At 35.8% G+C, this 25,103-nt stretch overlaps 2 protein-coding genes across 2 annotated transcripts; both read left to right on the top strand.

Annotated features, from left to right (window-relative positions):
- Positions 1-6,739: 6,739 nt before the first annotated feature.
- LOC120199683 (lysine-specific demethylase JMJ25-like) lies at positions 6,740-18,072 on the top strand (the record flags this gene model as incomplete). The annotated part of the gene is made up of 13 exons (XM_039200701.1): positions 6,740-6,967; positions 7,072-7,187; positions 7,475-7,574; positions 7,675-7,819; positions 8,414-8,477; positions 8,578-9,325; positions 9,731-10,060; positions 11,310-11,804; positions 12,470-12,542; positions 12,631-12,716; positions 16,674-16,793; positions 17,384-17,445; positions 17,904-18,072. Coding segments are annotated over 13 exons (2,736 nt in total), but the record flags the coding sequence as incomplete, so codon positions are not given.
- A 3,127-nt stretch (positions 18,073-21,199) lies between these two features.
- LOC120199774 (sugar transport protein 11-like) lies at positions 21,200-23,593 on the top strand. Its single transcript, XM_039200789.1, has 3 exons — positions 21,200-21,855; positions 21,936-22,565; positions 22,993-23,593. Exons 1-3 carry the CDS (start codon positions 21,394-21,396, stop codon positions 23,440-23,442), a joined length of 1,542 nt encoding a protein of 513 aa, XP_039056720.1. The 5' UTR covers positions 21,200-21,393; the 3' UTR covers positions 23,443-23,593.
- The last annotated feature ends 1,510 nt before the right edge of the window (positions 23,594-25,103 follow it).

Here is a 25,103-nt window from a genome sequence, read left to right on the forward strand (position 1 = left end):
CTAAGACAACTTACGTAGTAACGAAAGGGTAGTTCAAGGGTGCTAGCCCTTCCTTGACTGTAACCGACTCCCGAATCCGACATATATTTGGTAAGACGCAGATCATGTAAGAGATAAGGTATCTGATCAACCCATTTGCTTTAAAATAAATGATCGGTGACGACTCCTAATCCATTTTCCTAGGTCGAAGCCCAATTCCGGGCCAACCCGAAATACGGTTCCGACACAAACGTTACAATTCAAACAACTAAACAATAAAAACATTAAGAAACAAAATAAATAAAAAATTTATATTTAAATAATAAAAACATTAAGTAACAAAATAAATAAAAAAATCCATAATGAAATAAAAACATTAAGAAAAAAATAAATAAAAAGTCAACAATTAAATAAAATAAATAAAAAACAAGTATATCGATGTATGCGTCTTGAATGTGTTTCACAGGGCGGAAGTTGTAACATCCACAATATCGGGTTAGTAACCAAATTGTAAAGTTTCAGAATTTGGTGACTAAAGTAGAAGAATGAAATAGTTCAATGATTATTGGATATATATGATGAAGGTTATTTAGTAATTATTAAAGGAAATAAAGGACAAAAGGGTCAATTGACCAAGAAATGAATTAAAAATGGGATTGGTAAGGATAAATACACGTGGAAAGGGAGAGAATTCTCCAGAGTTCTCTTCTCCTTCTTCACGTGGAAGCCAAGAGCAAATGTAAGTTTGATTTAGCTGTTGATTTCTTGAAAGTTTTAAGTTAGATTTGAGTCTTTGGGGGTTATATAAGCTTAAGGAAAGCTTATATAAGTTTAAAACACCAAAGAGAGAGAATTAGAAAGGAATTTCTATTAAGGGTTTATTAATGAACTTTTATTATAAAAAGGTTTTTGAAGTTCTAAGGATGAATTTGACTTGTCAAGGGTTTAATTAAGAAGTTAGAAGCAATAGAATTGATTTTGGAACATGTTGAAAATTTAGTGTAATTCTTTAATTACATATGGAGAATAGGATTTTGATGTTAAGGAGGTGATTAATGAATAGAAATGAGTTTGAATATATGTATGTGAGTTGAGAACATGATATGGGATGAAAGATGAAACATTTGAGTTGATTTGAGTTGATTTTCGGGATTAAAATTGAATTATGAGCTATGTGCATCGATGCACATTCAAGGTGCACCGATGCATCAAGGGTAAATCTCTAGAAATTGTTCAGTGTGTATCGATGCACAGGGAGTGCATCGATGCACCCATTAAAATGGAAACATCGAATGCGATTGGTGCATCGATGCGTCCCCTAAAATACAAACATTGAATGGGATTTATGCATAGATGCATAGATAGTGCATCGATGCACCCGTCTAGGGATGCATCGATACATGGGGTAGTGCATCGATGCACGCTTCTATTAAAAGTTGAAAATAGCTTTCTTTTTATCCTTTGGAGTGATAGTTTAGAATATATCAATTGGATACTGATATGTATCAATATATGATTATGTAGATATTGAACATGAACAAGTTCCGGAACGATTATCAAGTTAAGATTCGATCGAAAGAAAATAAATCATAAAAGTGGATCGAACTTAGTGAGGCCAATGTGAGTGCATATGCATTAGTATATGATGTGTGGGGAAAAGACTCGCTATGAGTCTACTCCCAATATTTGATTACATGATTTTATGAATGTTAATATGGGTGATATGATTATTATTTATGCATGAATATAGTCATAGGTGTAACATGTGATATAAGATATAAGCTAAATAATTATAGGATATGAGATAAGACAGACATATGTGGTTATAAGAAACATGATATGAAAAATAGGAGAAAGGAAATTGTAATATGTGAAAGTGAACTATATATATATATAGGAAAATGAGAAATAATATAAGCTATATGACATGATCTATATGATTACATGAATATGCAATATGTGATACATGTGATATGATATGAAATATATGGTTACACATTCATGTGGTATGTGATAGAAGAGAAAGAACAAGTGATATGAAATGTTATAGATGATAATGCCCATGTTATGTGATATGAGAGCTAGGGGTATAGTTGGCATGCCAAGAGTCGAGGGTTTATCTATGTTCTACGGAACATATGGACAGTTTTACCTATGTCTTTCGAGATATATGGACAGTATACCTATGTTCTAAGGAACATATGGACAGTTTACCTAGGTTCTTTGGGACCTATGGACAGTTGCCGAGGTTCTTTATGACCTCTGGATAGGTCATTCGGGACATTTATATGAGCTGTGGTGACAGTATAGTGGTGCACAACCTCAATAGACTCACATATCTACAGTTCTCACAGGTGCACATGGGCTAACAAGAGATAACATTGAATGTAATGTATGTGATGTATATATGTGTTTTGTGATATGAATTATATGATATGGTATATGTGTGTTAGTGATTATTGTATATGCTATAAGATATATGATATGAGCTTAATTGATCATATAAACAAGAGAATAGAAATATGAAAGGTGATAATATGATAATGATAGGAAAGAAGATAATTATATGTATGCGTGGATTATATATATATATATATATGTATATGTGATATGTTAGTAGAAATTGTTCAAGCATGATTACGAGTTAGAGTTTATTATATGTTTTATGCCTCACTAAGTCAACGACCTAGCGTGTGATTGTTTCACACGTAGGTTACAAAAGTGAGAAGAGTAAAGAGCTAAGAGGAGCAAGACAGGTCAACATTTTCCTTACAAAGTTTCAGATCAGAAAATAGATGATTTAAATGTGTATGGTTAATCTGAATATAGTTGCCATGCACTAATTGAGTGAGTTGTATAGGCTCTGGTCGATTTTTGGTTATTTTGGTAAATTTATGTAAATAAACAACTTTTATTTTAATGAAAGTTTTGAATTTTCTTTGAATTTTGTCAAGAGTCAAAGTTTGAAAAGTCAATGTGACACCTCATACTCGTATTCAGGTCGGATACGGGTTGAGGGTGTTACACAAGTTGTCTATTTCAATGAGGATTTCTTTGTATAAGTTGTTATTCATCCTCACTCTCATCATCATCGTCATCATCATCATCTGTAGCAGCTACATTTTGTTGATGAGGGATGGATGATGATGTAGCACCTCCAAAGAATGAGGTCCTTGAAGGTATATGACTAACCATCTCACCGCTCATAGAAAACTGTGAAAACTGCAAAAATTGAGCCGGAGGTGTTTGTGTCTCTAGTGAAGCATCACTCACCAAATAAGCAGCATATGAAAACCACATTGGATTTTTAAGCATGAGAGTATATCCGCCAAGAGGTGTCATAAAACCTTACGGTGGTGGCATCTGAAATGGTTGTAGTGGCATCTGAAATAGTTACAGTGACATCAGAAATAAATGCGTTGCTATTCAAAATGGTTGTGATGACATCTGAAACGGTTACGAAATATAAATTGGTGGCTGTTGTGATAGCTTTGGTGCTACAGTTGATGACGAGATGGAAGTGCATGCTCTTCGTCCACGAGTCGGGGGACAATGATGATGTGATGGTGGACATTTTTATTGACGCCGACGAATGCTTCTGCCTCGTGCTTTCTTGGAAAATATGAACAACTTCTCGTTTGTGTTAAACCATTGATAATAGTCATCCTTAATTAATGATCCACATAAATCAACTCCCTACAGGAAATGCGTCCACGTTGATCCTCATATATCATTACCCACTCGTTGTGCTTCATCAACCAGTTAACCTTTTTTTTGTCTCGTCTATCAATGTTATGCATATTGTAGAGAATCCTATGTGCTTTAGGAATAGATTGTACGAAACCAATTTGGCATAGCACACGATGAATAGGATGCCACTAGACAATAACATAACATATCAGAGGGACTACCACCATTTATACATCTAACGGGTCACTCAAGTGAGGTAGGATGCAACGCCTCATTTCTTCAGTAGAATGAGGAGCTCATTGAAACTAAAACAGATATATATAATTTTTATCAAAATAATTATCTAATTATATAACGATAATTAAAGGTAAATAATAAAATTTAAATACATACCTCTGTATTAGCCTTTTAATCAATGAGCAGTCAAATTTCTTCCAATTCGTCTGGTATATCACGATGATCTTTTCTTATAGAGGACCACCTATTCAGTGTAAAAAAATTTCATTATATACTCAAAAAATTATTTATATACAAACTCAGTATTGAAATTACCTCAACAATAATGGGAAGACTTACGGGTTTTTCACGACCGAACATAAAAAGGGCATGCGATACCATACCCATGATTGGAGGAGAAAGAGACATCTGTCGATAGCAGTTTTTCGATAATCAGTTACTCGACACATTTCTCTATATATAGATGTCAAAACCGCGAAGCCCTAACTGAGTGAGCCGACAACTAAAAAATCTACGAGATGTCACAACCACATACAATGAACTTGATTGCAAGATTTATTGGGCATCAAGATCCCTCCCATGACTCACGAGTTGCAATATGTAAGTATAAGCAAATATTTGAGCATGTTCCTCGGAACAATCATCGCTCAACCCGTCGAAAATTTCTAACCAATCATGATAACGGTATTCAACCACTGTTAAAATTAGGCAGGATCCCTCCAAGATACTCCTTGCACAAGGAATGTCAATCACCATCCACCATACTAAAAATAACATCCCATCTATCGAAAGCCTCAAATGTAAGGAAACATCTTCCAGTGTAATAGTGTATTTTCAACACAAATGATGAAATGTGTGTGTCTCTGGTATTCACCTCTTAATCAGTGCAGAATTAATGTTGGATTCAATGTTACAATGCCCTTCTTATTTCGCTAGGTAACAGAATCCAAAATAAGCTAAATACGACCAGACACATCTTAGTATCTCTAATTTAGCGTTACGAATAAATATATATAATATACGATCATTCACCTAATTAAATAAACATTATACAAATTAAAATATAAACTAATACTAAAAAAATAAATGAATAAAACATTCACAATAAATAAAATAACAAAATTTAAAATTATTACTGTATCGACAAAATGTCTCTATATATGATTCTCATCTAAACGCAACAACCTGCCTATCATTTTATAACTGTAAAAAGTAATAAAAATTAGTAAAATAAAATATAATAAACTATTAAATGATTATAATATAATAAAAAATTAGCTTCTAAAAACGATAATTATACTTACTTAAAACTTGATAGAACAATATATAGAACGAATAAATAAAATGTTTTTTGTGTAGTATGAGTGTTGGATGATGGAGGTATTTATAGGAGAGAGGTTGGGCGGTATTTAAGGCAGGACAATTATGATTTAAATGCATAATTCGTGCCTTCCGTCACGTGTATGATTTATAGTAAAGGCGCACTTCATGATCTGCGCTTTACCACCATGGCGCTAGCTCAGATAAAACCCTACAAAGACACAAATTATAATTCGTGCTTTTATACCATGGTGCTAGCTCAGATAAAACACTGCAAATGTACGCTTTATGATCCACGTTTTGTTAGAAAGAATACTAAATCAATAATATTTGAAGAAAAAGTAACTCACAAGTAATATTTAATTGTTAGGGTAATTTTTAGGTAAAATTGCATATGTAAGAGTGATGAGAAAGAAATAATAAGCTGCGGTTCAAATTTGCAGCTGATTTGATTGGTTTTCCTATTTTTTTATTTCTCCAACACTGCGCGAAGGAAGAGACACAGGGGACGGGACGTCTTTGATTTCCCTCCTAAAATTTCCACCGTTTTTGATATTTTAAGATTTTAAACCCTAAAACCAAACCCTAATCCATATTCCTGGGGCGGGAAATCAACGGCGCCGGTTTTTAAGCTATTTCCTTCTCATTCTATACTCGGTATCCTTCTCTTTAATTTTTTTTGTTCCAAAAAAGAAAAAAACCGAACAAGGGAACTTATACTTTTACCATATTACCGACTTATTTATAAACTCCCACCCCAGGCCAAAGAAACTAGGCTTTGTCTTGTTCTACTACTTAGTTTAGATTGTAGAGGGAGTACTTGTACTCTTCTAAGGAGTGTTGGCAAAGCGACGGTGAAGATATGAGGAGTGAAGAAAACTGCGGTTCTGCGGAGGAGCGAGCTGAAGTGAGAGAGGAGGGACTAGGTGTGGAAAATAGAGATGTCGGTGGAGAGGAAACAGGGGAAGTCGTGATGGAAAAGGAAAAGGGAATTGAAGGAGACGGGAAGATGGGTATAGAAGGGGATGCTTTGAATAAGCCTAAGAAGAGGGGTCGAAAGAAGGGAGCGGCAGGCCCTTCAAGGAAGGGCGAGATGGAGGTTGTCGAAGAGGGAAAAAGTGGGGAGAAATTGGAGGAAAGAACGACTCCTGCTGATAATCTAGAGATAGCAAACGGAGAAGATGGATATAGTACAAAAGAAGAAGTTTATTTGGCTACTGCTGCTAATGGGAAAGGAAACAGTGGGGATGATTTGAAGAATAGACTCAGAGCAGTTTCTAAGAGGGTTAGTTATGCTGAGATTCTATATGAAGATGAAGAACTTGTGGAAAAAAAGCGCAGACGAAGGGGCAGGAAAAAGAGGAAAGTCGTTCGTTCTGAACAACAAGAAGATGATCACAATGAAAGTGGAGAGAATGGGGTGCCCCAAAAGAAGAGAGCAAGAAGGGGCAGGGCAAGGAACCAAAGTTCTGACTGTGAAGGCAGTGAAGGGAAAGATGTAAAAGAGGAAGGTAAAGAAGAGCAAAGTGGCAATTTAGGGGTAGCTGATGGAAAGAAGAGAGGTCGAAGTGGGCGGAAGAAGGATGGAAAGAAGTTGGATGAAGTTGTAGGCAATGGGAAAACTTTGGAAAAATCAGACGAGTCTTTGGGAACAAACAGTGATGCAAGATATCCGCGTAGGGCCTCAAGAGTTCCCAAGAAAGAAGAGCCTGTGCTGCAAACAAAGAGAAAGACGGGGAAGGTTAAAAAATAAACTATTTTGTTGTTTTTATGATGTCTTTTTCGTTTTCTTTACATTAAGGATTCAGGTGTCAACGTGTTCGATTTTTCTTCTTCTTTCAACAGGGGGGTGAAGGAGAATCGTCAATGTGCCATCAATGCCAGAGGAATGATAAGGGAAGGGTTGTGAGATGTATGCTTTGCAAACGGAAACGATATTGCATCCCTTGCTTAACCAATTGGTATTCGTATTGGAGTGTTAACTATATCTATTCTTCCCATAGAATCTACTGCTTTTCCTGAATTATTTAGTATTTTCATGTTGCTAGCAATATATGTTTTTGACTCTCTTTTATCAGTATTGGTTTCTACCATAATGTACATGCTTTGCTTCTGTTTGGTATTGCACGCAATTACAAATTACCCACATTTTTTTTGTATTTCTCTCTCTAATTGTTGTCATCTTAATTATATGTGAATATTTTGTTGTTTCCCATCTAACTCACCGTGTATTTGTTTTTCTGGGAAGGTATCCCAAGATGTCTGAGGAAGAAATTGCTGATGCCTGCCCAGTTTGTCGCGATAATTGCAATTGCAAGGCATGCATGCGCATGAGTGGCCCTGTTAAAGTGAGTACTGAACTTCATGGCTTTGCTTCTCCTTTTGATGCATGATTGCACATATAATCTCATACGTGATTTATGATATTGTGAACTTGATGATTTGTAGAGATTGGAAGAAAGTATAAATGTGGAGTTCAGTCATGATGAAAAAATTCTGTACTCTAGATACTTGCTTCAGAAACTTCTTCCATACGTTAAGCACATTATTCAAGAACAAATGAAAGAAGTGGTCATTGAGGCAAAAATTCGAGGTATGTGCATCTCGGTGTGAACATGCTTTTGTGTGAAGTCTGTAAGGAAAAGGGTCCTAAAATTAATGTAGAAATTCTTCTCTTGTTGATCTAGAAACTGAACATAGATCTCTGTTTTATTTGGAACTCACTAATTATGTTTCTTATATGGAAAAAACTTGAAAAAGAAAATTCCAGATGCTATGCTGATTGAATTTGTTGTTACAAACTTTATGAGTTGGTTTCTTGTGGACATGTGAAGCTCTTTTATTTTTGCCATTCTTGATTTTTATCGTTATGCCACTTAGGCTCTTGAACCCTATTAAACCTGTTCTCCTGTATTTAGTAAATCAGAGCATTATATGAAAATCTTTTAATTACAATATCAGTTTTCACCTTAATTTGTGCAGTATTCTGGTTCGTTTATTAAGAATCATCTGTACCAACCTCTTTTCTCAAAATGTTATTTCTTGATCCCTTACTATCAGGGTACTGAACCAGCAACCAGCACTATAAACTTCTTGTTATCTTAGTATGCTTGGGGAATGATATTACAAATTTTTTCTTGCAAATAAATAATAATTCAGTTTTAACACTTATTTTCTGGATGAATAGGGGTGCTCCCAGAACAAATGCAGCTTATGCAGGCAGTTTGTTGTAATGATGAACGTGTATATTGGTAGGTTCTAATTTTTATTGTTATGATGGTGAAATTAAATGGGGGTGATTTTGTTGAAAATCATATTAATCAAGCTCCTGATTCCAATTTTTTTTTACAGTAATAACTGCAGAACATCGATTGTCGACTTTCACAGAAGCTGTCCTGATTGTAACTATGATCTGTGCCTTATGTGTTGCTGTGAGATACGTGATGGATATTTGCAGGGAGGAAAAAAGGAAGAATTTATAGCATATGAGGATAAGGGTTTTGATTACTTGCACGGAAACCGGTCTGAAGGCAAAGTGTTGAATTGCCCAGATGAATCCCATGTGGAAAGTAACTCCCAACAAAAGAATGCTGCAACCTCTGGGTGGAAGGCAAATGCAAATGGTAGCATTCCTTGCCCCCCAAAGGATTTGGGTGGGTGTGGTAATGGCCTTTTAGAGTTAAGGTGTATATTTACAGAACATGCTCTGGTTCAGTTAACAGAAAAGGCCGAGGAAATAGCCAAAGATCTCAATCTTCATCTTGGTCTCCAATTTTCTAACCAAAAATGCCCTTGTTACAGTTCAAAGGGTGAAGTTAACATTGGCAATAATAATTTAAGGAAAGCGGCTTCTCGTGAAGATACCAGTGACAACTATTTATATTGTCCAGAAGCTAAAGATATTCAGAGAGGAGAGTTGGAACATTTCCAAAGACATTGGGCTAATGGTGAACCTGTTATTGTCAGCAATGTACTTGAGAATGCATCTGGCTTGAGCTGGGAGCCAATGGTTATGTGGCGTGCTTTTCGTCAGATTACGAATACTAATTACGAACAACAGTTGGAAGTTAAGGCACTTGATTGCTTGGATTGGTCTGAGGTCAGTTTGGTTATCAACTATACCAGTTCTTATTATTAGCATATGCTGCAAAGCATGCAGCTGTCAAATGATATTTTATTATAAAATGTGTTGCTTCCATTGTCATGTTTGAGAAATAATTGTTTTCCTTGTGACTTCCAAGTTCCAATCCTTTAGAATTTGGTATCCTGTAGAATACAAACATGTTCACATTTCAATCTCTTTTGTAACTTGAAGCAAGGATAATGGAAAATATGTCCATGTTTATATTTTATTACTTTTATATTATCATGGTCATTTTAGTATCTTGTGTTCCTCTAATTTTTTAGCTTATGCAGCAAACTAGCAAAGTATGCCTGTCTTTTTTCAATTACTTGTTGGCTGGATTAACTTTGTTCTATAACCAGCATTGTTGGTGAAATGTAGGTAGAAGTCAACATTCACCAATTCTTTAAAGGGTACAAAGATGGTTGTTTTCATGGAGAATTATGGCCTAAGATACTGAAGCTAAAAGATTGGCCTCCATCTAATGAATTTGAGAAGCTCCTTCCACGTCATCATGTTGAGTTTCTTTGTTGTTTGCCTTTTAAAGAATATACTCATCCTAAAAGTGGTCTTCTTAATGTTGCTACCAAGTTGCCAGAGCATTCTATAAAGCCGGATATGGGACCAAAGTCATATATTGCATATGGAGTTGCTCAAGAGCTGGGGCGTGGTGACTCTGTAACCAGGCTACATTGTGATATGTCTGATGCGGTATGGTCTTAATTTTATCCTTTTTTTAATGACAATTTAATGCCAACAAGTAGTTGATAATTTATTTGGCTGGAGTAAGAATTTTAATTAGCTTGTGTAGCTGGTGGGGACATTCTTTTTGTGCCTTCCTTTTTTTATGATATATCTGTATAATCATTGGCAAATTGGATTTAAGTTGGGTGTCAAACTTGTAACTTCATGCTGTTTCCTTTTCCTGTACAAGTATCTATACATGCACATTCATACCAGAATTTTACAAGTCACGTTGAGCAGTGCCAGTAAAGCTGGTGTTTGTGGAATCATTTAAAGTTGAACAGATAAAATAGATAATAAAAGTTGTTTTTGAATGTTATCTTTCAATGCACAGATGTCTTTTGGTTTATTTTCATGGTCCTAAGTAATCATTAGGTATTCAAAATGGAAAACTTACTGCTTTGAATTACAGATTGTTCTTTCAGTTTTGTGGTTTGATTATATCCTGTCCTTGTTCATCCTTGATGCTTTTTTTGGAGAAAATTCCTGTTCCTTCTATGCCTTTCAAGGACATAATCCGAACGGGCATATCTTCTGACAACGATTCTGCATTTATTCTAGTTGTTTGTGCATTTGCATAGCTCCTTAACTTTTCCCTTTTCCTTTTTCATCACATGGTATGTGGCCTTTGTCTTTGCCTTGGTGTTTGTTGTGGGTTGTGCAAGGGCATGACATTGACGAAGTTGACTGCAAAAACTAGTTGGTAAACTTTTGGATATTATAAGTTGTAACTCCAGTATCAGATGAATTAATTAATTGTGTGTGGTGTGGGTATTTAGTCTTATTTCTACTTTTCTTTTTACGAGGTGCTGCTACTTTCTGCAAACATAGCTCAGTTGTTGTGTCTAAATGTACCAATATATCCTCATTTTTTGGTTGGGCTGAGGCACGTCTCTTGACAATGAATCTCTCATGTTCAAATATCCACTTTCCCTAATAATGAGAAAAATAAGTATTTGGGTTTGGATGCTTTAGTTTTATTGTGTCTGCGTTTGTTTCAGGAGATCAGGTGCTTTTTATTTTCGCACCTCTCTTCATGAGATGTGAAAAAATGAGCTTATGTTGCCATTGAAGCAGATTGAAGCCTGTCAGTTGGGCTCTTGCTGTGGCTCTATTTGCTTCTCCACCTGTGCTGTGAATATCAGACAAACTCTAATAATTTTTTCATTAGCTAGTTCCTAATGCATGTTTATTTGTATTAAAATTTCTTTTTTAGGTGAATGTTTTAACACACATTGCTGACGTGAAGCTTACGGAAAAACAACTGGCTTCAATCACCAAGTCAAAACAGAAGCACCATGTGCAGGACCAGCTGGAACTTTATGGAATAAGTTCAAAGAATAAACAGAATAAGCCTAGTGATGGGTCTTCAGACTTCTCTGCATGCACCAAGCAGTCTAGTGATAGAGTTGGTTTTCAAGAAGGTGAAGTTTACTTTGAACAAGGTCAAGATGGTTATCCTAGTCAGAGTGGCAATAATTTGGTGAGGGAATTTGAAATGAAGGAGAGTGGGAAGACAAATATAGTTAAAGAATGCCAGGATAACGGCAGATCATCTGAAACTTCTGGAAATAAGATTGAAGAGGGGGAAGCTGTTGAGGGAGGTGCTGTCTGGGACATATTCCGTAGACAAGATGGTCCTAAGCTGCAGGATTACCTTAAAAGGCATTTTAGGGAGTTTAGATATGTCCATTGTCAGCCAGTATCACAGGTACCTTTTCTACGTTATATTTTGTGCTTGAAAATTTTATTAAATATAATATATTGTAAGGGAGTTGCAATACTTTCTATCGAGTGGACCTCCTAAATGAGCTTCGTGTATTCCATTTCATTTTTTTTGTTGAAATTCACTAAACTTAAAGCTGTGTCGAAAAGATGGATAACATTTTCTATTTAAGATGCATCATGCACCTTTTATGGTTCCTTGAGAACATTGAAAAAATGGATCTATACTTGGTGACTGTGTCTACTAGAAATGGATCTTTACTTAGTGTTTGTGTCTACTAGAAATGCCATTGAATATAAAGCCACGACATTTACAATTTGGAGAAATTGGGGATTTGCAGAGAGGCCCCTTAAATTTACACAATTTGTTATTAGCATATTTATATGCTATAAACTTTCATGTATTAATTGTTTTAGGCAGTCAATTCTTAGACTGGAGAATTATTAAGTCCTGCCTCTCATGTGCTGTGCATTGAGCTGGGTGAAGAACAGAATCTAAAGGGATTTTATGGAGAGGCTGTGGTTTTAGACCGTTTCTTACTAGTTCATTTACGTTCTATAAATTTTACTGCATTATAGGCAGTTTTTTCTTACTTTTTGCCTCTGACTAGTTATTTATATTATACGATTTACTCTCTCTTGGTGATATAGGTTTTTCATCCTATACATGACCAGTCCTTTTTTCTGACTATGGAGCATAAAGAAAAGCTTAAGAAGGAATGTGGTATGTTAAAATGTATGATAAATATTATTGGACCAGTGATAGAAAACATCAGTCTTTGGTTATGGTTATCTGAAATGCTGTCACACAGGAATTGAACCATGGACCTTTGTTCAGAGACTTGGGGAAGCTGTTTTCATACCTGCAGGTTGTCCTCATCAAGTGCGGAACATTAAGGTAACACGAGTTACTTGTATTTTCTGCAATGCTTTTGCTTGAAAGAGATATTTATCTCTGGTGGTGGTCTCAACATCAGTATTATTTTGCTTGTGTAGCTAATGTCTTGATCAATATGAACTAGATATGTTAAGGCATGTGACTTTTCAAAAATAAAAATCTAGGCATGTGAAATTCTTTTGAATCCTATTAAAGGAAAAGGTTTCAGGGTTTAGATATGAACTAAATATTACAAAACTAGATATATTACATGATTGAAAGGCATGTGAAATTCTTTTGATCAATATGAACTAAATAATACCAAACTAGATATATTTAGTATATGCTTTTGCAGTTTTAAGAAGGAAATAAGTTCTGCTACATCATCCTAAAATCAATGGCCTAAAGATGCAGTTTGTAAATTTAAACAATCAAAATTCTGAAGTGGTTCCTTCTTTTTCACATTACTCTATTTTGTGATGCTGTATGCTTATTTGAGCACTTCTCTCGATTAGGTACCTTGGTGCTGATAAAAGCCGTGTTTAGTATTACTTATCCTTGGTGCAGATAATAGCCATGTCGTTTAGTATTACTCTAAGTCTTATCTGTAGTTCCTTGATTATGTTCAGCATCTTTCTTCATCGTGCTACAACCTATATCACCTGCTGACCTTCACCCGAATGAGCATCATAGCTTCTTTCGCCTGCTGCACCCGTACCAGCACTTATGTTGCAGCTGCCCTCACCTGCACTTTCATCCATTTTACAACCATGTTTCAGTCCACTTAAAACTCGTCAGAAATCCAGAACCCTACAACTTGAGAGAAAAGAACATAGTGTCTACAATAAGAGGAAAAACTCATTTCTAAGACCCCTCTACATCCTGGAATTTGCTGAGAACTTAACCTCTGTCCTACTATTCGTAAGGGTTCGAAAGGTAATTGATCACATGGTAAGGAATTATTTCAAGACGAAAATTGTGTTTATTTTATTGATATATTAATCTGCCTATTGCTCGAAGGAAAGGTGTGACGAAATGTGCAAACCATCCAATCCAACGGTTTGTTTCATAGGGGAACTTGAAGCCTTCTTTCTGAGCATTTACTACAAAGGTGGATAATATTTATATTCCAAAAACAGTGGAGGAGGCTATGAAAGATCCTAGGTGGAGAAAGTTGTTGATAAGACTTAGACCAAAGCTAAGTTACCACAACGAAAAAAAATTAGTGGGCTGCAAGTGGGTTTCTATTGAAAAAAACAATGTTGATGGGAGTGTGGAGAAATTCAAGGCAAGGTTGGTAGCTAAAGGATGTAAACTTGGATAGACTCTTGGGAAACATTTGCACCAATGACGAAGCTAAATTGAATAAGGATATTGTTGTCTTTGGCAATTAAAAAGCTGGAAACCGCATCAATTAGGCATAAAAAGGTTTACACGCAATTCCCTCTAGGAATGGAAAAACAAGTGGATGGCAAAAAGATGCTAGCTGAAAAATTCATTTTATGACCTTAAATAGTCTATAAGGGCCTGGTTTGAACGATTCACCAAAGTAGTTATTAAGGATGGTTACAAATTGGTTTGAACGATTCACCAAAGGACTCATTGGTTTCTCATTAATGAGAGCTGTTGGGAATGTTGTTCTAATGATATTTGTGGACTCTGTTACGTTGAGAAGGGTGAAGACTGAACAATCAGAGACTCTTGCAGAGTGGTTTTCCAGAGTTGAAGCTTGGTCAGAGAATCTAGTGGTGGAGTGCCGTCGAGTGTGGGTAGTTTGCGAAGGAATTCCTTTTCACGCTTGGAATTGGGGTACTTTCAAGAACATTGCAGCTAGGTGGGGCAAATTATTAGCAATTGATGAAAGCTCTCAATTTCCTTCATCTTTTGCTTCGGGCAAAAATTTGAATTCTCACAAAGGCTCAAGTGAGAATTTATGAGTCGTTGGGTTTGAAGATTGGTGTTAATTTTTTTAAAATCATGGTTCTTGAAGTTGAGTCTTCTTTCAAACCAAAGTCTTGGATCCCTGAGGAAGTCGATAATTCATTAGATCTGATTTGTTCTCTTGGGGCATTGTCGGAGAATTCTCTGTTAGGATCGTCGGTGTTCTCCTCAGGTTTAAATTGCCTCGTCGAAGATGTTGCAATTGAAGTTGCCAACATAGAAAAGGTTTTACTCATGATGAGTGCCAAAAGTGATGAGAATTTGAGTAAAAAATTTGATGAGGATGATCTTATTAAAAGTGGGTCAGCCAGAGTTAGGTCAGGAATGTCTCCTTCCCCTTGTTTAGATTCAGGGTTTCATTCAATGAAGGCTTTGGATCAATCAAAATTAAATATCGTGGAGCATCTAGTTAATAAATCAGTTGACCATTCTGATAGAGTTAGCTCCAGGGCCTCGGAAGATGTTCTTATGATGGGTCTAATTACTTTTAATGGTTTATCCGGTGACGCAATACAAGTAAAGGAAGATACCCCAACAGTTCCCTTTTTCCCTGGGAAATTAAGAAAAAATCGTGTGGTGAAGAAATGCAAGCAAAAGAAAAAAGTTATGAATTAAGTTGCAAGGACACAATTGATTGATGGGAAAGAAGTGTGGTTTTGTTCCATTGAAGATATCTTTAGGAGCTGATTTTTTTTTTGCTGATTTTGGATCGTGATGGTATTTTGTGGAGTTCCCTTCAGAGGTGGGTTTTTTCTTTTTATGGTTGCAGTGGTTGTTTTTTTGTATGTTATGTCATTAAGTGCTGGGTTGTTTTCTTTTGCTGGAGGTATATCTTAAGGTATAGTGTGATTGTCTTTGGATTTTTGTGGTCGAAGAGGCGAGAGTTTTAGGTGGTTATGGTTTTTTGTAATGGTGTTATCCCCGTTTGAGGGTATTTTGTGTTTTCATATGTATTGTGTGTTTTATTTAATGAAATATGAGGTACTCTTTTCTTTCTTCTAATGTTCGTTAACATACATGTTACTATGTGGACGAATACGAAGAGAATTTTTAATGAGACCTTCAACTTTTATAAAAAAAGGATGGTTACAAACAATGTCAAGCAAACGACACCAGGTTTGTCAAAAGAGATCTTGGTGGAAAGATGGTTATCCTAATTTTTTATGTAGATGACATTGCTTTTACCAGAATTGATATGGCTGAAATCGGAGAATTGAAGAAACAATTGGCTAGCAAATTTAAAGCACATTGTATTAAGTTCAATGAGGAAATTGAAAAGATTTAAAGCATAATGAGTGAAATAAGAGAGAGAGTAAAGTTTAGTCATCAAATTTGTAATTTATCCTTAATATATTAAATATTTAAAAATATAAAATAATTTTAATTACTCAAATTTATTAGTATTTTAATAAATCAAACTCATTCTATATTATTATTATATTTATAATTTTGAGTAAAGTACGAAGAATAAGAATTGAGAATGGTTCATATGAAAAGAATTCAATATTTTAGGGGTATTTTTGTCCAAATTGGTGGAAATTGTGATACCGTAGAATTTGGAGTAAATGACATTCTCACCATTTTAATAAAAAAATGCTATTATTGGTAATGAGTTATTATCTAGTAAGTCTTTTTTGTGAACCAAATGTGGGAATGCAATTCTTCCCCTTGGTGCAAAGAATAGTAACTGTTGTCATAGTGATTGGAAAAAGACTTATGAATCTTGCTCTTTAATTGGTTTTACTTGTCTGTAGATTCAAGATGTCAATGGTTTGTCATAGCAACAAGGAAGCAAATATTGGGACATTTCTGATATCCTTGATAGATTTTGTGTTTGGTCACACATTGTGCTAACAACCTTAATTGCTCACCAAGAGATCTCTTTTCTTTTCAGTCATAAATGCAATATCTACTGAACTAATAGTGCTGTAAGGTTCATTCTGTTAGCAACCTTGCAAGAGTTTATTTCCTGTACTGATGGTTCCATGCATATGCTTATCTCTTTGATGCTCTTATCTTTTTATCTGTTTATGACAGTCATGCATAAAGGTTGCTCTTGATTTTGTTTCACCTGAAAATGTTGGTGAGTGTGTTCGCTTGACTGAAGAATTTCGTGTGCTTCCTCATGAACATAGGACCCAAGAGGATAAATTGGAGGTATGTTGCATAGTTCCTCGGTATTGAAAAGTTGAAGCTATGGTTTCTCTCTGATTTCTGTTAGCCCCTCTAGCAGGAGGGCAAATGGCTAGCTTTACTGTTATCTTGTTCTTTGGAGAACAGTTTTCTAGCTGATATTTGAATATTATATCCTGTCCAGTTTGTATATATCCCTAACATAATCATGGATCAGTGCTACTTAAGCTATGAGAGCAAACATTAGTTGCCTGCCCCAGTTATCAATGAATGCTGGCAGAGCCGTCACTGCAGCACAATACACTCTGAATTACATGACATTCATAACCTTGCAAACTCTTTCCACTAATGATTTGGCTTCTGCCTGATTTTTTTCACCATCTGCGATATTTGTTGATAGTTGTTGCTTAAATTGGATATTTGGACTTGATTCAATTTGTTTCATCCGTTGTGATTATTTGAGTTTGAGTAAGGTTGAATGTTAAGCATGTAGTTAGGAGTTTAGCATGTCATAAAAAAGTTCTATGGTTTGTGCTTTTAAATCTTGAATTTACAATTACTTGATCTTCTTAATTTTTTGAATGTATCTCCTTTATATCTGCCGTTTATAACAGGTGAAGAAAATGATTGTACATGCACTGTGTGACGCTGTGAATAACTTGGATGAAAATGCAAGGTGAGTTGCAACTTTGTTCTGACATCTTAGCTGAAGGTGACACTCAAACCTGGAGTGGGCAAACATTTTGGACTAGTTTCTCTGAACATGGGCGGCATTATCTGCAGCATCTACTAAGATGTGTAACATAACAACTGCTTTTGTTTCTGTATAAGTACCCCTAAATCTTGATTGCCTTTTGTTCTCTCGGCCAAGGCCGAGCCTGGTGGAAATGTCAAGGTTGTGCTTCGATAAACGATACATGCAAAGCACAACCTGGTTTTTGCAGCTTTTCTGATGATTTCACCACATATTGATGTTTTGCAGCTTTTCTGATGATTTCACTACATATTGATGTATTTTATTTTGAAAATGGCAATGAAGAATATTAATAGCTTTCAATGCATGTGAAGCAGTTGGATTCTTGTTGAGAAAATAGATCATGCAAACAATGCTGCAGATAATTTATTTTGTTGCAGGACATTGTGGTGGTCGTTCCACGTTCCTCTATTGGAAACACATATTGGGTCCTTGCCTATCATATCTGCATGTACCATTAAGGCCCCAAAAGCCTCAAATATCATATATAAGCTATGGATGACGTTAGAACCTAAGTTCGAATGTATACTATACCGCTTTTTCAAATAGGTGCATAAATTAATTTTAGTATCTAATTTACAACTGTTATCCGTTTAGGTGCTTAGGCTGTCAAAGGCTTTAATTTTATTGTTAAGTAATATGTGTTATAATTTGGTGATTTTGAAATTTATTTTGGGTAAAGTATAGTAATGGTCATTGAACTTTTGTAAAGTTTAATTTAGGTCCCTCAACTTTTAAAACTTGCAATACAGTCTCCTAATATTTAGTCCATTTGCAATATGGTCTCCTAACAGTTACGTTAGGGATCATTTTGCAAACGGACTAAATGTTAGGGGATTATATTGCAAGTTTTAAAAATTGGGGACCTAAATGAAAGCTTTAGAAAATTTCAGTGACTATTACTATACTTTACCCTTAAAAATATAAAAATGTCAACCCTGAAACTGAGAAGACAACAACAAAATAATATAAAAAGGACAAATTTATTAGTACCAAAGAAATGTTTTTTAGGCATTGGTTGTTTGCGTTTTTGTTGATAATTTCTTCCTCGAACCTGTTTTGATTATAATGTATTTCGTCTTTGTTTGATAAAAAGAGATATAAGGTGGAAATGCAGGGCTGAGGAGAATCACCGGCAGATTGAGAAAAAAGGGATGAAAAATGAATCCTTCTGCAAAGTATCTTCTTTCGTTTTAAAAAAAGAAAAAAAGACAGCAGTAGTCAAGTCAAGCATCTTGCTTTGTGATTCCCTTCATAAAAACGACAACTCTCCTGCCATGCATTTCCTTCCTTACAAATCACCAACCTTTTCAGTCCAACACATTTACCCTTTTTATTTTTATCACCCAATGATTAACATAACAAACCAGAGACTATTTACCATGTAACAATTGGCAACCTCCTCAAGTTTACTCCAATTAGTGCCATTGGGGACAGAGAAATGAGTTATCTGCAGTAATTTTAAAAAAGCAAATTACCTAGTGGGTGTAAGCGATGCATTCCCAGCAGCATTTTTATCTTCAAAAACTATCCAAACCCCAAAACCACTCGAAGAACAAAAGCCATCTCGTATGCATCTCTTACATCCCACATTCATCTCATGCCTAAAACTAAACCTAAATAACACATATATATCAAAGAAAACATAAGCAAAAGAAACGTACATAACTCGAGATTAAACAAGCAAAAAGGGGAAAAAAGTTATATTATATGAGTAGAAAATAGAGAGTTAAGTAAAATCGGACCACGACCTTCAATTCCCCGCAATGCAATGGTGCGTCTCTCCCTAGAAATTCAGGTCCCCAACTTTTAAAACTTGCAATACAGTTCCTCAACATTTAATCCGTTTGCAATATGGTCCCCCAACAGTTACGTCGGGGGACCATATTGCAAATGGACTAACTATTGGGGACCATATTGCAAACAAACTAAATGTTAGAGGACTGTATTGCAAGTTTTAAAAGTCGAGGGACCTAAATGAAAGCTTTAGAAAAGTTCAGTGACCATTACTATACTTTACCCAATTATTTTTTAAATAAAATATTAAAAATATTATGATATTTATAAAAAAACACTAACTTTTCTTATATTATAAAATAACCTCAAAATCTTAAATCATAACCTTAATTTGCTGTTGATGCCCTTTCCGGTTATGATCAATGCGATTGATGTAGTCTCTGTCATACTCCTTATACGCCATCGTATTTTTCGACGATTGGTCTTCGAAATCGTGTGGAATTACGATTTTAGTCTTAGGGTTCGAGCGGTTTAAAATATTGATTTGTCATCGATTGATTGTCAATCGGTCACGATTTAATGGGGGGGTTTGGTCGTTGAGGGGAGGTCGGGTGGAGCTTCGTCGACGATAAAAGGTGGCAGTCAATGTGGGTTTAGGTGTTGAAATAAAGGTTTTCAAAATTTTGGGTTTATTTTAAAATTTGTGTTTTCTGTTTTTAAAAAAATACAAATTTACTTTTTTTTTTAATTTTAAATAAAATGTTTAAAATTAGCAGGTTATGACACATGTCATTTAACTGTAAAATTAACACCGTTATTGGTCCAGACACCTAAATGGGTAATGTTTGTAACGTTAGGCATATGGATGTGACGAAAATTAATTTAAGCACCTATTTGAAAAAATGTGTATAGTTTGAGCGCTTATTTTGATATTAATCCCATCTTTAACTTTAAATTTAGAAATTATGAATATATAGATAAACTTTAGGAGACTTGTTATGTGATTATAGATTACAGTTTTATCATTGTAAAAGTTATAATGATATTTAATAATTTTTGAATCGATGTAAAATAAAAAAAAATTGAATTACGTTAAATATTACTCTCTTCATCCCATAATTTTTAATTATGTACGTAATTTTAGAAGATATATTTGACTATAGAAAATGATTAACTATGCACATAGTTTTATCCCATAATTACGTTAAATATTACTCTCTTTATTCCACAGTTACGGTAAATATTACGTTAAATATTGAATTACGACATTAGCTACTTATTGCATCTAACCAAGTTCGAAATATAACTTGGAACATCGGAAATAAACCAAATAAGTGAAGAACAAGCAAACTCCATCCCTATCCATGAATTTGTTTTACCTTTGTTTATAATAAATATGAATTTGAATAATCTAAACGGTTTTCTCGCCCATGTAGGGCGTTGGAAAAAAAAATTCCCCATATAAGGCTCTACTCAAATTATTTCTTGAACTTGGGTGCTTGCTACAGTAATCTCATTAGTCGTCAAGTGCTCCTTGCGACAAAACCTCCTCTATTGCAACAACTCTTCTCTCTTCCCTCGTTTTTGCTACTCCATAGGTCGCCAAGTGCTCCATAGGTCGTTTTGTGCTCCTGGAGACCTATAGTAATCACTGTAACAATCACCCTACTTAAGCAAATAATTGTTCAACTGCACTATTGAAGAATTTTTTTCCAATTGCATTATTCAAACATTTGACGAATCTAAACTGGTATTCATTTTACTATTTTAAAAAAATCCACTAAATGTGTAGGTGTTAATATTGGTAGGATAAATTTGTGGATCAGGAAATCAGGGTTTCATTAGCTATTTTTGCAGCAAAACAGTTAGAAATGAATGTATAAATACAAAGGCAAGGTAGGTGAAGCAGAAGCAGAAGAGGAGTAGCGGGAGAGAGTTTTATTCCTTTCCCAGTACTGGTGATACATGTGCGTTCAAGTATCCTCAAACAATTCCTTCATAAATCACCAGTAAACCCAGATTAAAACCATCTCCCCTTCACTCCTCTTACGTTATTTCTCTGTTTAATTTGATTCCATACAATAATTTTAAGGCCTCCCCTGACGGAGTTTGAGGTTGCGGATCGGTAGAGCGATGGTGGGCGGAGGACATGTTGGTGCAGCAGGCAAGGCAGTCGCCTACGAAGGCCGTGTCACGGCGTTCGTCGTCTGCACTTGTCTCATTGCCGCCAGCGGCGGTCTTCTCTTCGGTTATGACCTCGGAATCTCCGGCGGCGTCACGTCGATGGAGCCGTTCTTGAAGAAGTTCTTCCCGGATGTATTGGAACAGCAGAGTCATGCTGCCGGGACCGAGAGCGAGTATTGCAAATTCGATAGCCAGCTGCTTACTTTGTTCACATCTTCCCTTTACCTTGCTGCATTGATCGCTTCCTTCGTCGCGTCGATCGTTACGAGGATCTTCGGCAGGAAAATCTCGATGTTTGTTGGTGGCGTTGCTTTTCTCCATGGTGCCATATTGAATGCCATTGCCATGAACATCGAAGTCCTCATCATCGGCCGTTTGTTGCTCGGAGTCGGCGTCGGATTCGCTAACCAGGTACATTGTATCAACAGTAAAGCTTCTTGTAATTCTAATTCGAATTCTAATTATTGATTTCTCCGTGGTATGCAATGCAGTCTGTGCCAGTGTACTTATCCGAAATGGCACCTGCAAACATCAGGGGAGCTTTGAACATTGGTTTTCAAATGGCCATCACACTTGGAATTCTAGCTGCGGGCCTAATTAACTACGGCACGTCGAAGATCGAAGGCGGATGGGGATGGAGGCTTTCTCTAGGCCTCGCGGTCGTTCCGGCAGTCGTGATGACCATCGGATCATACGTGCTACCGGACACTCCGAACTCGATCCTCGAGCGAGGCCAAACCGATAAGGCGAGGCAAATGTTGCAGAAACTCCGAGGCACACAACACGTCGACGCCGAGTTTCAAGAATTGGTCGACGCCACCGAGGCCTCGAAGAAGGTGAATAACCCATGGAAGAACATCCTGCAACCAAGATACAGGCCTCAACTTCTCCTATGCATCCTCATCCCATTCTTCCAGCAGCTCACCGGAATTAACGTCATCATGTTCTACGCACCCGTTCTCTTCAAGACGTTGGGGTTCGGCGATGACGCCTCACTCATGTCTGCAGTCATCACCGGCACCGTCAACGTTGTCGCCACCATCGTTTCTATCTATTCTGTCGATAAGTTCGGACGAAAGGTCTTGTTCCTCGAAGGTGGCATACAAATGTTTATCTTCCAGGTACTTCAACCATCATTTAAGCTCATTAAAAATAAGCCCGACCAAAACTCAACTTGATTTTAATTAATTAATTTTGAGTTATTCGAGTCAATACAAATTATCGAATTAGTTTTTGAGTTTGAATTATGATGAAATTCGAAAATTTCGAGTCAATCAAAAAAAAAAAAATAGTTAAATAATTTGATAGTTTTACGATTTGGTAACTAATTTCTTTATTTCTTCCCTTCTTCCCGCATGTAAAGCTGTTTTTATAAAATTTGCACCTTATATAACTTCAATTCCTTTTTTTTATAACAAATTTTCTATTTTTTTCAATTTTGTCCTTTAATTTTTATGATTTTCACATTTCTTTGATTCATTTTCATTGTAGGTTCATTTTTGACTAAATTTAAACCATATGTTCCTTTACCACCATAAATCTACGCAGGTTGCCGTAGGAGTGACGATCGCGATGAAGTTCGGGTTCAACGGAGAAGGAACCCTAACAAAGGGTGACGCCAACATGCTGCTGTTCTTCATCTGCGCTTACGTAGCCGCATTCGCATGGTCATGGGGACCATTGGGGTGGTTGGTGCCGAGCGAAATCTGTCCACTGGAAATCCGATCAGCCGGACAAGCCATAAACGTGGCCGTAAACATGATCTTCACCTTCATCATCGGCCAAATCTTCCTCACCATGCTGTGCCACATGAAGTTCGGACTATTTTTCTTCTTCGCCGGTTTCGTCGTAATCATGACGGCCTTCGTCTTCTTGCTGGTGCCGGAGACGAAGAACGTCCATATTGAAGAGATGAACGAAGTTTGGAAGAACCACTGGTTCTGGGGAAAGTACGTGCAGGATGAGGACGATAATGAAATGCGAGTAAGAGATGTTTGAGAGAGCTGCAACAACTGGCTCCCATGAGATTAACGAATTATTAGCGTTAAAGGAGTTTAAAAGGTTGTTGACGTTATTACATGACCTGGGGGATCGGTTTATAAATGAAAAGAACTTGATATATCAAAGTCACAATATGCAGAAAGTTATGTGCCTATTTGGAAGCATTAATAAATGAGATTAAATCTATTGGGAATGGTTTATCTATTTATTTAAATTGAATAACAATTCAATTTTTAAGAATTTATAATATCTATAATATTAAATCAATTTTTAAGAATTTATCAATTTTTATCAATTTTAAGTGTGTTTTATTTTTCTTTTGACTCATCCATCCATGGATGATGGCCCTATTGATTTTGGGGGGCATTATGATGGCGCTTTTTGTGAAAATGTTTCATAACTATTTACTTAATGGTATTTTATGTTTTTAGTTTTTTTTTAATTACTAATCCTACAAACGTCGTGCTTAAATTCAAGACATCTAAGAATAATAAGCATTCTTCATATCACTGATAGGGACGAAGTTCTATTAGGGTTCAAATAGACCTCAACCCTTGTAAAATTTTTATATGTTCGATAGATTTGATGTAATTGTATTTTGATTCATGTAAAAATAAGTATTCAAATTTTTTTGTCTAATAATAATTTAGGTCATTGTAAGTTTAAATATTAGAAAAATTAGACATTATATTATTAATTTTCCCATCAGCGAAAGCCGAAACACATAAGGATCAAGGATTGTGATATCTTCACTTACATTCATAAACACCATGAAATATTTTTCCCTCAACATCGATTGAACTATAGAATTCAGGTTATTTGAGTTACCCACTGTTTGACACATAAGAAAATGAGCCACATTTGTCTTTGAAGAAAAATTAATGAATTGTTTTTGTGAGTCCATACCAACAAAGAATTTGGATAAATTCTTAATTCTTCTGGAACATTAATTTGATTTTGAAGTTGTTGTGTAAATTCCAACTCAGCCCTCATAACACCCTTGTTATCTTCTGTGGTTTGTTTCTGTTGCAGCCGTGAATTAACCTTCATGGAGCCGGTGATGGATGGAAATTCAACATTAGTTTCTCTTATTGACATTTCATCGAACACTTGAGGAACGCCATATGTGCCTTCGATTATCATCGATAATGTCTTTTGAGGAGCAAGGAATAAGGGTTGAAAGTCACCCAGTGAAAACTGACCCATTTCCCCCCCCCATGAATTTGATGCTCACTCCTTTTATCATTTAGAATATGTAAAATGTGCTGCACATTTCACTGATGCAACGTCATTTTGGATTCCAACGTACTCAACCTACTTTCTTGATTCTGCCACCATTTAAGAGGATTATTTCCCTCTGTAGTTTGCTTCCTAGATTAGCTAACTTTTCGATCTATTGCTGGATTGAAGAAAGATTAGGAGTTTCGACCATGGTTAGGAGTTTCGACCATGGTTTGATATTTTTCTAGGGTATAACAATGAACAAGTTGCTAGGAAGAGTAGCTCTGGATACCAATTTGTTATGATCCTCGAGAAATAGATAAGAAAAATAGACGAAGAAGAGAAGAAAAAATGATATAGTAGACGAGAGAATAGAGATTCAAGAAAAGAAAAAAATCATTCTTTTCACATACTCCATTTTTAATTCCTCTTCATCA

Source organism: Hibiscus syriacus, unplaced genomic scaffold (assembly GCF_006381635.1).
Source record: "Hibiscus syriacus cultivar Baekdansim isolate YM2019G1 unplaced genomic scaffold, ASM638163v2 tig00005465_pilon, whole genome shotgun sequence".
Lineage (NCBI taxonomy): Eukaryota > Viridiplantae > Streptophyta > Magnoliopsida > Malvales > Malvaceae > Hibiscus > Hibiscus syriacus.